This window comes from Camelina sativa, chromosome 18 (genome assembly GCF_000633955.1).
Source record: "Camelina sativa cultivar DH55 chromosome 18, Cs, whole genome shotgun sequence".
Lineage (NCBI taxonomy): Eukaryota > Viridiplantae > Streptophyta > Magnoliopsida > Brassicales > Brassicaceae > Camelina > Camelina sativa.
Window position 1 is genome coordinate 3,451,968 of NC_025702.1, and position 13,846 is coordinate 3,465,813.

The 13,846-nt window shown below is 34.2% G+C and overlaps 3 protein-coding genes across 3 annotated transcripts; 2 read left to right on the forward strand and 1 right to left on the reverse strand.

Moving 5' to 3' along the window:
* On the forward strand, positions 3,854-6,796 carry LOC104760432 (uncharacterized protein PHLOEM PROTEIN 2-LIKE A4-like). The gene is made up of 3 exons (XM_010483357.2): positions 3,854-4,090; positions 4,196-4,323; positions 6,192-6,796. The coding sequence occupies exons 1-3, from the start codon at positions 3,953-3,955 to the stop codon at positions 6,574-6,576; spliced, it is 651 nt and encodes a 216-aa protein (XP_010481659.1). The 5' UTR covers positions 3,854-3,952; the 3' UTR covers positions 6,577-6,796.
* Positions 9,461-11,284, forward strand: LOC104763105 (putative receptor-like protein kinase At3g47110). Its single transcript, XM_010486519.1, has 2 exons — positions 9,461-9,488; positions 9,558-11,284. Exons 1-2 carry the CDS (start codon positions 9,461-9,463, stop codon positions 11,282-11,284), a joined length of 1,755 nt encoding a protein of 584 aa, XP_010484821.1.
* Positions 11,717-12,859, reverse strand: LOC109130458 (uncharacterized mitochondrial protein AtMg00810-like). The gene has a single exon (XM_019240025.1). The coding sequence runs from the start codon at positions 12,857-12,859 to the stop codon at positions 11,717-11,719; it is 1,143 nt and encodes a 380-aa protein (XP_019095570.1).

Genomic DNA, 13,846 nt, shown 5'->3' on the forward strand with positions numbered 1-13,846 from the left:
CTCTTAGAGGACCACCTCTTTTTTCATGATTTGATCTGATTTCATTGAAATCCCCAATGAAGATCCAAGGTTCAATACGGTGAGAGGATAATTGTTCAAGATGGTCCCATAAGATATATCGTTCACTTTGTCTTGGATGACCATAAACACAAAATAAGTAGAAATTATTGTTCTTATAGGTTGCAGAAACATCAATAAGTCTCTCATCCTTTGAAATCAAGGATAAGGACACATTGTTGTTCCACATAAGAGCTAAGCCACCACTCCTTCCAAGGGGGGCTGAGTTATAATGTTAGAAAATCCTAAATCATCCTTTAGTTTACAAACCACATCACACTTATTTAAAGTTTCAATTAGAAATAAAACATCACACTTAGTTAATGTACATAGTCGCTTTATAGTAGCAGATGTCAGCGGCGAACAGAGGCCCTGACAGTTCCATGACACCATCTTCATGGAGGTTGTGGGGGTATCGGGCCCCTCGCGCCTCCGACTAATCCATTAGTGGCAGAACACGAGCCAACAAAGCTGTCTCTCTTCGCTTGTTTCTAGAGATGGCTCAGGACCGCCATTTCCTCTGCAGCATCAGCATTATTAAAGGCAGTTTCAAATCTGACACGCTTACGTTTAAGAAAGATGAATTCTGGAGTAGCATTGTCGATGTTATCCTCAAGAAGGTCCTCTTGTGCTTGAGAGATGGCCGACTCTCTCATATACTTGGCATGGAGATAACACAACCTCTCTGCTGTTAACTCTGTGTCTTCTAAAACGCTAGGTACATCAGAGGAGACAATGGTGGTAGGAGCCTTTTCATAAGAGGGTTCCTGAGGACCTGGAAGTTGGAGACCCGGGATAGTCATAGGAGGGTGCATAGTAGTTGGGACATCAGTTTCATCCATGTTGTTATCTTCGTCTTGATGATCACCGCCATCACTCTCATCATCAGATATATTGTGATCAGCATCGTCAAAACTCATAGGACATTCTTTGACATCATGTTTCAGTGATCCACAGTTGCTGCAGAAATTGCGAAGTCTCTCAAATCGAAACTTGACAATGGTATTCTCCCCCGGCATAAACTGAACATTCTTTTGGAAACAGAGAGGGTTGTCTATGTTCCAGTCTATCCTAACCCTTACAGAACCAACTTGGCTAACATTTTCATCATAATCCACTTCGGTTACATAGCCTAGACTATTTCCAGCCCTTCTAGCCATGACATTAGTTAAGTAAAGGATTGGAATACTTTGGATTTGGATCCAAAAGGGTATGATCTTCAAGTCCTCTTCAGCAATGTTCGGTTACCAACGATGGGTCGTCACCATTCATTCATTAAAAGGACCATGGACCCCGACAAAGAACCAAGTTCATCGTTTCCTCAGACTAGAATCGGAATTGGACCCTTCCTCCATCGATTATTCTTCCTACACACTCTTCTGCAAATCCCCAAACCCTTGGCATCTGGCGGATTAGCGCCCTCAAATTCTGTTTACGAGGATTGACTGGAGTGACTACCAGTGAAAAATGGTTTATCGCAGCCGCTCTTGAAACAAAATCAGGTGGGAGAGTAATCGGGGCATCATCAATACCCAGATCGAGATCCATGACTGATTTTCTTAGATAATCACTCATTGTTTGGAAGGTGTTGGACGATTGGTAACGGGAGAGTGAATGAAAAGGGAAAATCAGAGGAAAAAAAAAGGAATTTATACAGATGGAACCATGGCGGTTTTAAGAAACAATTATCACCCGCAGAAAGGAGAGAAAGGAAACTGTCAGATTTAACCAACATAAATAAACCGCCAACTGTAAAAGAACAAGAAATGATAGTTTTGTCGGTGGAAAGCACACTCCAAAACGGAGAAAAACACTAGCGACACCGGACAGTTACCGAGTAGTAAAAATCGCCACACAAATCATCCTGAGAGAGACACCATTATCTTTTTTTAAGACACTTTTTCCACAAAAGTGTCTCATTAGATATTAACGTTGACAAAGAGAGAATATAATTGTAATGCCGAAATTTAGCCACATAAAAAAATAATTATTTCCAATAAGTAAAAGGCACTACAAAGTAAGTTAAGGTAAAACATTAAATACTAAATTTTATTTAATTACTAAAAATTATATTTGTAAACGAAGTTGACAAAAAAAAATTAACAAATTAAGAAAAATATCTCACGGCCTAATGAGATGTCAACCTAGTGTTAATTAAAAATAAATTTTTATATTAGTAATATAAAGCTTGTCAATTTATTCATTCCACAATATTGACTTTGACTATGTCTTGTAAATCCAAAGTCTATATGAGCTGTTGATTCGATAGTTAATTACTTAATTGTATGCGTTAGGTGATAATGTTCCATACAGAAAAAATCCCTTTTGATCTTTTTTTGTACATACGAGTAACATAATCAAATTCAAGCATTACAAACAGAACTATATTCATAAATCTAGCTAAAGAAGAATAGAAAATCGTATAGTATAATTTTGGATCGCCACTAAAACATCGATTTAAACAACTTCCAAAATACAATTTTGCACAATTCATCTTAAAAGATTGTTATTGATCAAGTAAATACAAATTACTAGAGAAAATGTTTTCCATGAAGCCACAATTAATGAAAGAAAGGTTTTACCTCAAAATCGCCACCACATGGTTAAGTATTGTCGTGTGGATCTTTGATTATATGAACTTTAGTTACAAAATTATTTATGCCACCAAATAATTTGTAATAAAACATTTCGTCAATTAATCCGATAGTATATATAGAGAGGTAATCACATCTTTTTATAGTCTGGCTGATGCTTGTATTTTAGCTAAAGCTGCCTTAGAAAGTAAAGTTTCACTTGGATCCCTTCTATGTATTTTACCAATAATTGAGTATATTACCAATTAGTTTTGAATTTTAAACTTATTTACTCTGAAAAGTGAAAATTAATGAAATGTAATATTTGACGACACAAAATCATGCAAAGTTGTTTTTCAACTCCATAATCTGGTTCAAGTGGTAAAAATTATACATCTTCTGAACTTGGCCTATAATGGGTCACAACATAATTTTACTGAGCATATCCGATAAATAAAACATAATTTTAGTAAATACTTTATTAGCGTTTTCAATTAATTTAAAACTTGAGTTTTAATTTTTCAGATACATGTTCTAGATTTAATTTCATTTTTCTTAATCTACACAGATTGTTATTTTCAAATTTCTATACCACATTAATGTTATATTTAAAATTTTATCTATATCAATGAAAATTTAACATACATATATTTTAAGTAATAAACAGAGACTGAGACAAACGTAAATAACTTACTAGCTTAAAGTTAATTTTAAGTTTTATAAGTAATAAAAACACAAAAATAAGTCTAGAATCACGTCAACAGCACATCAACAAATCCTTTTTGTTTGTTGGTAATATTATTTTTCAGCTTCTCTCCACAAAGAAGCTATTGGATTCATGTTTCTCATTAAACTGTATCCAAAAAAATAAAACACTATATATTTAAATAATGTAACCTGGGAACAAAAAAAGGGTAAACTATAAAGATATTCTTAACTAAAAAAATACAATGATGTATTACTATATATAAAAATAAATTATATTCGACAAAATTGACTTGACCGCCTTTCTGTCTTCTAGCTAATTCTAAATTCAAAATCTATATTAGTTGATCATCATTCGACAGTTAGGTGATAATGCTCCAAAAACGACCACACTTTAGTTTTCTTTTTAATATACGAGACACTCATAATCATTTTTAATTATTTTCATGTGGCTAGCCAAAGAAGAAAATTAAATCGTATTATACAACTTCGGATCAGGAGTGGTTTCTATTTAAACAACCTTCCAAAATACCATTTTGCACAACTCACCTTAAAATCTTCTCATTCATAAAATCAACACAACAGTCAATAGAGAAAACGTTTCCCAGAAGACCACAATGAAGAAGATGCTTTCTGCTCAGATGGCCACGACATGTCTAATTATCGCTGTGGTCATCTTTGACGTTATGAAGCGCGATTCCACAGTTGCAGTGGCCGCCGAATTATTATCACTTGCAGTGGCCATGGCTTTTATGGTTAGAATCTAACTTTTACATTCTCGCATTTTCTATATTTTCTCTACATGCTTGTTAATACCGTTATCTGACGAACTCAACGAGAGATTATATTCATTTGGACAGATAAAGTTTTGGGTTCTTAAGAAGCAAAACGACAAGGTCTTCATGATCAATGCAAGGGATCTCTCTATCACATGGTCCGATAACCCTGAATATTGGTCTTGGATCCCTCTCCCAAACGAGAAACCCAAGTAGAGCTCTAAAACTTTCATTAATTTACATTTTTTCATACAAAAATTTTATATATTTTAGCGATAAATTTTGTCAAGATTTATGAATATGAAACTCATAAATCAGTTAGCAACTGAATGACTTGTTAATGTTTTATAAATATTGTTTTATGGGAGAAAAACTAGATCGATCCAAATTAAGAACTTAATTACTAAAATAACTCATAAAATGTGAGGGTTATATGAGTTATTTTTGTGCCTAAAATACATTTTTTTTGTTTTGTTAGGAAAAAAATAAATTCAAATTTACCTTCCTAGAAATTTTTTTAAGAAAATTAAAATATTTTCAAAAGTCTGTCGGACTAGTTGTGACAGATTATTTGTCTATGACAAATTTAATTTTGCACAACCGATTTATTTTTGTACGACAGATTTTTTATGACAGACTAATTTTGGACGACAGATTTTTTAATTATATTTATGACAGATTTATAATTGATGACAGATTTATTTTTCACGACAAACTTATTTATAAAGACACCACGGACTTTTACAATATATGACAGGATTTGATATCATGTCTGGCAGATTTATTTTACACAGTTATTTCAGATTTATTTTCTTGATCAAAAATCTGTCATGTTACGACAGATTTTTCTACAGAAAAATAATTACTAGGTTGACCTCTATTAATAACAAATTTGTTTTAAGTTACGACAGATTTTTTAATTTAACTAAAAATCTGTCGTTTGATAACAGATTTATAACTTTTTTTAAAAATTGCTAAAATGACCTATGTGAATACCATATGTTATGGCAGTTTTGTTTATGTTATGACAGTTTTTTTGTTTCCCTCCAAAATTCTGGTGTTTGATAACAGATTTATTATATGTAATTTGTAAATATAGTGACAACAAATTTATTTGAAGTTATATTTTTTCAGTAATATTGTTATTAATTATATTTTTTTTATAAATCATATTATGAATCATGTTTTTAAACTCTTATATTTAAAGCATATTTTATACATTTTCATTTTCCTAAATCATATTAAAAAGTTAACATCATATTCAAAATCATATTTTTATATATTATATTATATTTTCATAAATCTTATTTTAACATTTTTTATATACATTATTTTTTAGTTATAATTTCATACATTATATTTTTTATAAAACTTATTTAAACTATATAATCTTAAACTTCATATTTTTACATCATATCTTTATACATAATTTTTTTATAAAATTTTTTTGAATATTACTTTTATACATTATATATTAAATCATATTTTATTTTTATATATTATATTAAAAAATAAACATCATCTTTTTTAATCATTTTATATTTTTAATAAATCATATTTTAAATCAAAATATTAAACACTATCATTTTTAGGTTTTTCGTTTTTTTTTCAAAAAAAAAAAAAAAAAAAAAAAAAAAAAAAAATTTNAAAATTTCTGGGTTTTTATTCATTTTACATATAAATTGGATCATTCTAGTTATTGGATATGGTGGAGTGTTAATCTAGCAATTAATTGCCAAATTTGTGTCAACTGGTATATTTTCACTTGTTTTATATATGCTCTCTTTTATTTCATACGTGATAGATCCTAGTCATAACTCAGTGCAAGTGATGCATATGAACAAAGCATTGATCTAAAGTTTATGATTATGCACATTGGATTATATGTCTTATTTTGTTTATTTATTGTAAATTTTAACCATAGATGAAGAAAATTGGTGCAAAAAAAAAACTAATTTTATTAATGATATTTTATTTTCCAATTATATTTTTGATATGTCCATAATATATATTATATAGACCATTCTTCTAATATATAAACGGGTATTTTTATTTTTTTTTATTTTTTTATTTTTTGCAGCGAGGAAGTCGTTGAAGCCGCGCTGTTGGATCAAGTTTGCTGGTTAGACGTGTCAGGAAAGTTCGACACAAAAGACCTGTCTCTAGGAATAACGTACGAGGTGATATTCGTGGTTAAGCTAGAAGATGAAGCTTATGGATGGGACTGGGCACCGGTTAAGCTGAAGTTGGTCGTGCCTAGTGGTAGTGAGACACCTCAAGAGCAGAGTGTGAGCTTTGTGGAACACATTGGGAAGCAATGGTTAGATATTTCGGCCGGTGAGTTCATTATGTCTAAGGAGAGCGTAGGAGAGATCAGCTTCTCACTGTATGAACACGAAGCCAATATGTGGAAGTCAGGGCTTATAGTCAAAGGCGTTGTAATTCGTTCTAAACACCAACTTTAATGCATTTTGTATGCATTAATTTGATTGCTTGCTGGTTATATGGAACGTGAATATTTTTACAGGTTTATATTGTGTATCAATACAGTATATATATATTTTTGGGTTTATTGGCAAAATAGTACATTTTCAAAACCTGTAAGTTTCTAAAATAGTGTTTTAGTGTTTGTACATTTTGTTACTTTTACCATTTCCAATATCCATCAATTTTTTTATGTCTTCACTTTTGTGAAAACTGATTCTGCTATATCTATAGTATGGACATATAAAAAATATAAATGAAAAATAAAATGTCATTAATAAAATTTGTGTTTTTGTGCACCAATTTCTTCGTTCTACAGTTAAAAATTTTACAATGAGATTAACACGATCAAACATATAATCCAATGTGCGCAATCAGAAACTTTTGCTAAAAGGAAACTAAAAGCAATAAGGGTATAAAATAAGCACATGAGAGGTACGTGTGAGGATGAAGATGAGTTAGTTCACGTAGTAAACATAACTATTATTGTATAGCTAGCCTATACATACAGAGGAGAAAGGATTGTATTAGTCATGCATTGTTTGTTGGATAATGAGTGACATATGTGTCTCTTAGGAAGATAGAGTTGATGAATTACTGATGTGTCGGTGGCTCTATTCTTTGTAACAGTGCATCGAAAGTTAAGAAATGGAGTTTATACCGTTTCTTTCTTATCAATATATATACTCAAACTAATAAAATCGAAATCACCAAAATTTTTGTCGACGTGCTACTAACCTTTTTTTTAGTTTGAGTATATTTTTGGAACTTACATTCTCAAAATAAGATTTTCTGTATCATCTTGGGAAACTAGGGAAAGAGTAAGTATTTTATTTTATTTCTATATTTCTTTAATTTTATTTTTCTCTCATCACAAAACCGAATTCTGGTGGGTTTAGTCTTTTGTATTTGAAACCGGCTTTGTCACTAGAACCGGTAGAAACCCATCACACCGGCTTTTTGACTAAACTGATCAGCTCGACGCAGGGTTTACATACAAAATCCAACACCAACATGTAGACACGTGTAGTTCTTGTGAACCTCGGACCGTCTACCAAAAATTAACAGCATTTGAAAAAGTCATACTTCGTCTAAATCTTACATTGCAAAAGGAGAACAAGTCAAAAAAGAGAATAAGTCAAAGTTTTTTTGAGTTATTTGACAAAATAGACCGTTTTCAAAATAAATTTGTAGAAGTAGTACAATTACTGTTTACAATTAGCAAATTCCATATTTTTTTACTGTTTTCTACTGTTTACAATTAGCAAATTCCATATTTTTTTACTGTTTTCTACTGTTTACAAGACATTTCAATCCTCATCAACATTTTATATTTATAACACATGTTATTTAAACTCTAATTTTTTTTTTTATTATTATTAAGCTCCCAACAATCTTAAAAACAAAAATGCTGGGTATTAAAATTGGTTTTCTAAAATTTTAAAGATGTATAAAAATCTAAGTTTTTTTCCTTTTTGATATGCATTTTGTTTGATGATTTTATTTGATAATGTTAATTTTTTTTTACAAACATTCGTAGCAGAGGACTTGTACACCTTATTTAATTTTATGTATACTTAATATTATGTGTTTGTACACTTAATAAAGTATATAGACATTTGTACAGTAAATAAGGTGTACGGATACAAAAGATGTATATAATATATTAAATAATTATTAAATAAAATTAATATCAAATTGTAAAGAAAAAACTATAGATTTTTTTTGTATCCAAGAAAATTTCTAAAAAAAATTATATTAACAATTATTTAAATAATTATAATTAAAATAAAAAAAAATTTATTTCTCACCCACACATACCCTTTTGGTAATCTTCTCATCAAAGCATATCTCCCATAATCTCTCATATCTTACACATTCTCTATTACACAACACCTATTTTTCTAATTTTGAATAGTAAATGTATTAGTTTACCAATTAAGTTTTCAAAATATACTAATATGCAAACAAACCCTTTTTTTTTCCTTCTTCTTTGTTTTTTTATCTCTTATCAAAAGGGAAAAACCCTATGACTCATTCTTCTCTTTGCACGGAAAAAAACGAGTGGCTATATTGCTCGATCAATATATCAGAGGAGGTTTGGAGGTTCATATATTAATAATGTGGATAGCAAATTATTAGTATGGCTTTAAGATTTTTGTGTTTAAGTTTTAACCAGGACGTACGTAAATAAATAAAAAAGAACCCAAATTTGGGGAAAAAAACTATCACTGATAGTTTAAAAGAATAATATAAGATGAAATTTTTTCATCTAGCACTTCAGTAAATTAATTCATGTAGTTCTTTAAAAAATATTTTAATTGATCTTATCAGAGAATTTAATACAAACGTGATTACGTATCAAAATTTGTGTCTGGTTGTTTATTTATCAAAAAAAATGTCTCACTACAGTTGCACTGCAGTTTCCTCTTTTTTTTGTTGTTGAATAATGTACTACGTAATAAGTAAAAGATACGTTTTGTGCATCACTTCGTTCAACAGGGGTGAAAAAATATTGATAGAAAATGTATATATATATATGTATATATATATATTGATAGAAGAATATATATATATATATATATACCAAAATGTCAATAATGTATAAAAATTTGTCACACGTAATTGAGTTAAGGTATGAAAACTTGATAGAAAATAGTGTCAATAATGTAGGCCACACACATAATAGAGTCAAGCAAGCTTATGGTCTTTTGTATTTGATTTAAGACGTTAGGTTAATTTGAACTTGTTCCAACTTCCAACCAAACACGTACTCCAATAAATCACTATAAATCGTCAAACCTTTCTTAGATCTTTTCACATATGCAAAACAGAGAGAAACCGATTAGAAAGAGATCTTTAAAAATGGGGTTGAGTGTTCATCATCCTCTAGGCAATTTCAGTCGTCTGTCTTTTCTTCTATATGTATTTTTAATTTCAACATTTTCCGTTGTTGCTTCAGCTTCTCTTTCTCTAAATACGGACAAAGAAGCTTTGATCTCGTTTAGGTCTCAAATAAGCCAAGACCCACAAACTCTTTTTCTCTCTTGGGACCAAAACACATCTCCTTGTAACTGGACTGGCGTGTCTTGCAACACAAGAAACAGAAGAGTGGCTTCCATAAATCTCTCTAGTCACGGTCTCAGCGGTTCTATAAGCCCAAGTATTGGTAATCTCTCTTTTCTCACATCTCTTCAACTTCAAAATAACCAACTTCAAGGTACAATTCCAAAAGAGATCACAAATCTTTTCCGTCTAAAGGTTCTTAATCTAAGCTCCAACAGCTTAGAAGAATCCTTACCTTCCAACTTAAGCAAGTTAGTCAATCTCCGCATCCTCGATCTAACTTCAAACACGATCACTCGTCTTGTTCCAAACCAACTTGGTGATCTCAAAAACCTCAATATCTTAAACTTGGGCAATAATCTTTTCTATGGACCAATCCCTCCATCTCTTTCAAACATTTCATCGCTCACTGTTTTAAGCCTGAGTACAAACTCTCTTAGTGGTCCAATACCATACGAATTAGGTCGTCTTGAAAAGCTACAAGTCCTTGATCTCACCATAAACAACCTCACTGGAACGGTTCCTCCTTCTATTTACAACATATCTTCTCTTGTCTCTTTAGTTCTTGCTTCAAACAACTTATATGGTCAATTTCCAAGCAACATAGGAGACACACTTCCTAAGCTCTTGGTTTTCAACATATGTTTCAACAAGTTCACCGGAGAGATTCCAGATTCTTTATATAACCTCACAAACATTAAGGTGATCCGTGCTGCGCATAACCTTCTAGAAGGGACCGTACCATCAAGACTAGGCAATCTCCCATTTCTAGAAATGTACAATGTTGGATTCAACAAGTTAGTTTGGGATAAAGACCAAGATCTTGATCAGTTCATCAAATCTTTGAGTAATAGCTCGCAACTTAACTTCCTTGCATTTGATGGAAATCTCTTGGAAGGTGTTATTCCTGATTCTATCGGCAATCTTTCGAAGAATCGTTCGAAACTTTTCATGGGAGGAAACCGCTTCACAGGTAAAATTCTTGAATCGATAGGGCATCTCACAGGCTTGACACTCCTTAACATGAGTGACAATTCACTCACTGGTGAAATCCCCCAAGAGATTGGGAATTTGAAAGGGTTACAAGTACTAGAACTCGCGAGAAATCAACTTGCTGGTAGAATCCCAAATTCTTTGGGCGATCTTGGCGCATTAAATGAGATCAATCTATCTCATAACAAACTAGAAGATATGATCCCACCATCATTTGAAAACTTCAAGAATATTCTATCCATGGACTTATCCAACAACATGCTAAATGGAAGCATACCAAATGGAGTTCTCAACCTTCAAAGCTTGAGTGCCATCTTGAATTTATCTAAGAACCTGTTATCTGGTCATATGCCTCAAGATATAAGTTGCCTCGAAAACCTTGTAAGCCTAGATCTCTCTGACAACCATTTATCAAGCAACGTTCCTTCTTCTATCAAAGGTTGTCAGAGCTTGGAGAAGCTAAACATGGCTAGGAATCATCTGTCTAGACCAATTCCGGAAACATTAGCAGAACCGAAAGGTTTTAGAGCTTCTAGATCTATCTTCAAACCAGTTTTCTGGTTTTATTCCCTTGAAGCTTCAAGATTTACAAGCTTTGAAGTCCTTGAATCTTTCATTCAAGAATCTTGAAGGATGGATCCCAAGTAATGGGATTTTTAAGTATAAGAGTAACGTTTATATGGAGGGAAATCCGAAGCTATGCACTCGCACCACTTGTCGAAAAACTCGGATGCGCAAAAATCTTTTGATAGTGACCATTGTTATATGTGTGGTAGGTTTAATTGCGATAGGCATGGTATCTTTCTTGCTTTTAAAAAGAAAAGCAACAAAGTCTATCATATCTACATCATCAAGTACTTCACTTTCCAAGTGTAGAATAGGTATGTTTCTCATATATTCACAATTTAATGTACAGCTTCTTATATAGTGTTTACAAGAGAATATTCTAGAGTAAGTCTAATTACAAGAGTTTCCATAACAGAGATGATGAGATATTCTGATAATAAAGAAGTATCCTTGACAGATGATATGATCATAAAGGAGTATCCTTGACATTCCCCCTCAAGATGGAGTTGATCTAGAACCTCCAATCTTGTCTCTAAGTTCAATGAAGCGAGCACGGTTAAGAGGTTTGGTGAGGGCATCCGCCAGTTGATCCTTGGTGTGGACATGAGCTACACGGAATGCTCCTCGTTGTATTTGACCGCGGATGAAGTGATAATCCAGAGCAATATGTTTCATCCTGGAGTGAAATACCGGGTTCGCACATAGAAACGTGGCACCCACGTTATCGCAATAAACAACGGGTGTCTTGGCCAACGTGATTCCGAGTTCAGAGAGCAAGTTACATACCCATGTTATCTCGGCAGAGACATATGCAACAACTCTGTATTCTGCCTCTGTTGATGAGCGAGCTACGCCGGTTTGTTTCTTGGCCGACCATGAGATAGGGTGGCTACCAAGATAGACGATGTAAGCATTGGTGTCACCGGCCCAGTCCGCATCAGAGAAGGCATGTAGATTGAGACTGTTCTTAGCTGCAACGAAGATTATGTGTGTCGTCGTACCTACCAGGTAGCGTAGAACTCGTTTGGCGGCTTTGAAGTGCTCATCGGTTGGTTGATGCATGAATTGAGAAAGGCGGTTAACAGCATAGGAGATATCCAAGCGAGTGAAGGCAAGATATTGAAGGCTTCCCACAAGCTTGTGATAAACAGACGGATCAGGGAGTGGAGTACCAGAACGTAAAGACAGCTTGGGAGAGGTAGCCATCGGTGTAGCCACCGGTTTGGAATTTTGCATATCGTAGCGGTGAAGGACATCTAGAATGTATTTGCGCTGTGACAGATGCAATCCCTTTGGTGTTCGATGAGCCTCGAGACCGAGAAAGTAATTGAGATCCTCAGGATCTTTTATAGAGAATCGTTCAGCCAAGAGGGATAGAACCCGTTCGATGCCAGCAGTTGTGTTACTTGTGACAAGAATATCGTCTACATAGACCAACAAGTTAACAAACTGGTTGCCATGGAGAAGAACGAACAGAGACGTGTCTGCTAGTGAGTTGTGGAAACCAATGGAGGTTAGAAAATTCTTAAGTTCCAAGTACCAGGCACGGGGAGCTTGTTTTAATCCATAAACGGCTTTGCGTAGACGACACACATGGGACGGTTTGTCGGGATCGATGAAACCAGGAAGCTGCTCCATGTAGACTTCTTCAGTTAGTGTTCCCTGGAGGAAGGCATTGTTGACGTCTAATTGTTGTTATAGGCCAGAAGGAGGAGACGACAACATCGAGAACTGTACGAATGGTGGTGGCTTTGATCACTGGACTGAAGGTGGCTTCATAATCTCGTCCTAGCTGCTGGTTGTACCCATTAGCTACAAGTCTAGCTTTGCACCTGCTAAGAGAACCATTAGTAGAGAATTTATTTTTAAAAATCCATTTGCAGCCGACAACATTCATATGAGATTGTCGTGGAACGAGATACATCGTCTCATTGAGTGCAAAGGCATCGATCTCTTCAGACCAGGCTCCTCGCCAATTCGGGTCTCGCAACGCCTGGTTCACTGTTCGTGGTTCGGGTTTGATGTGGGTGGAAAGAGCAACAGAGAGGTTGTATTTGTAGTTGGGTTTGGTGATGTTGTTTTTGCGACGTGTTTGCATAGGGTGAGCATCGAAAACCGGGGGTGGAGCAGGGACGACGAGTGGTTGAGGAGAAGGCGATGGTTGTGGAGATTGTCGATTTGGGTGTGTGTCGGTAGAGGTGGTTTGTGTTTGGGAAAAGGCTGAATGTTGGGCTCGATTTGGGCTTTGAGTCAGTGATGGCGTGGAATGTTCTTGTTGGGCCGAGGATGGGTTGGAGGAAGAAACAGGCCTGGGAACATTTGGCGAGGTCGAAGAAGATATTGTCTCATCGGTTAAGGAATTCGATCCCGACGACAGAGCAGGATTCGTCCAAGGTGACGACCGGTGAAGATCAGAGGTCGCAAGTCCCAGAGACGACTGCGGAGACAAGCTTGTGGCTGTACGAGTGGCGCTGGAAGAGAAATGTTCGTTATTGGAGCAGAAGAAGGCGAGGACGGGATAGGAACAGAGCTAGGAGGCGAGTCATGATTACTAAAAGGGAAGAATTGTTCATCAAACTTGACATGTCGGGAGACATAGATTCGGCCAGTGGTAGGTTGAAGACA

Bases quoted from the DNA above. Each gene is read 5' to 3' on its own strand.
- LOC104760432 (XM_010483357.2), top strand. From the start codon at position 3,953: ATGAAGAAGATGCTTTCTGCTCAGATGGCCACGACATGTCTAATTATC. The intron at 4,091-4,195 runs GTTAGAATCTAA...TCATTTGGACAG, and splicing joins CAGTGGCCATGGCTTTTATG to ATAAAGTTTTGGGTTCTTAA. The intron at 4,324-6,191 runs GTAGAGCTCTAA...TATTTTTTGCAG, and splicing joins CTCCCAAACGAGAAACCCAA to CGAGGAAGTCGTTGAAGCCG.
- LOC104763105 (XM_010486519.1), top strand. From the start codon at position 9,461: ATGGGGTTGAGTGTTCATCATCCTCTAG. The intron at 9,489-9,557 runs GCAATTTCAGTC...TTGTTGCTTCAG, and splicing joins GAGTGTTCATCATCCTCTAG to CTTCTCTTTCTCTAAATACG.
- LOC109130458 (XM_019240025.1), bottom strand. From the start codon at position 12,859: ATGGAGCAGCTTCCTGGTTTCATCGATCCCGACAAACCGTCCCATGTG.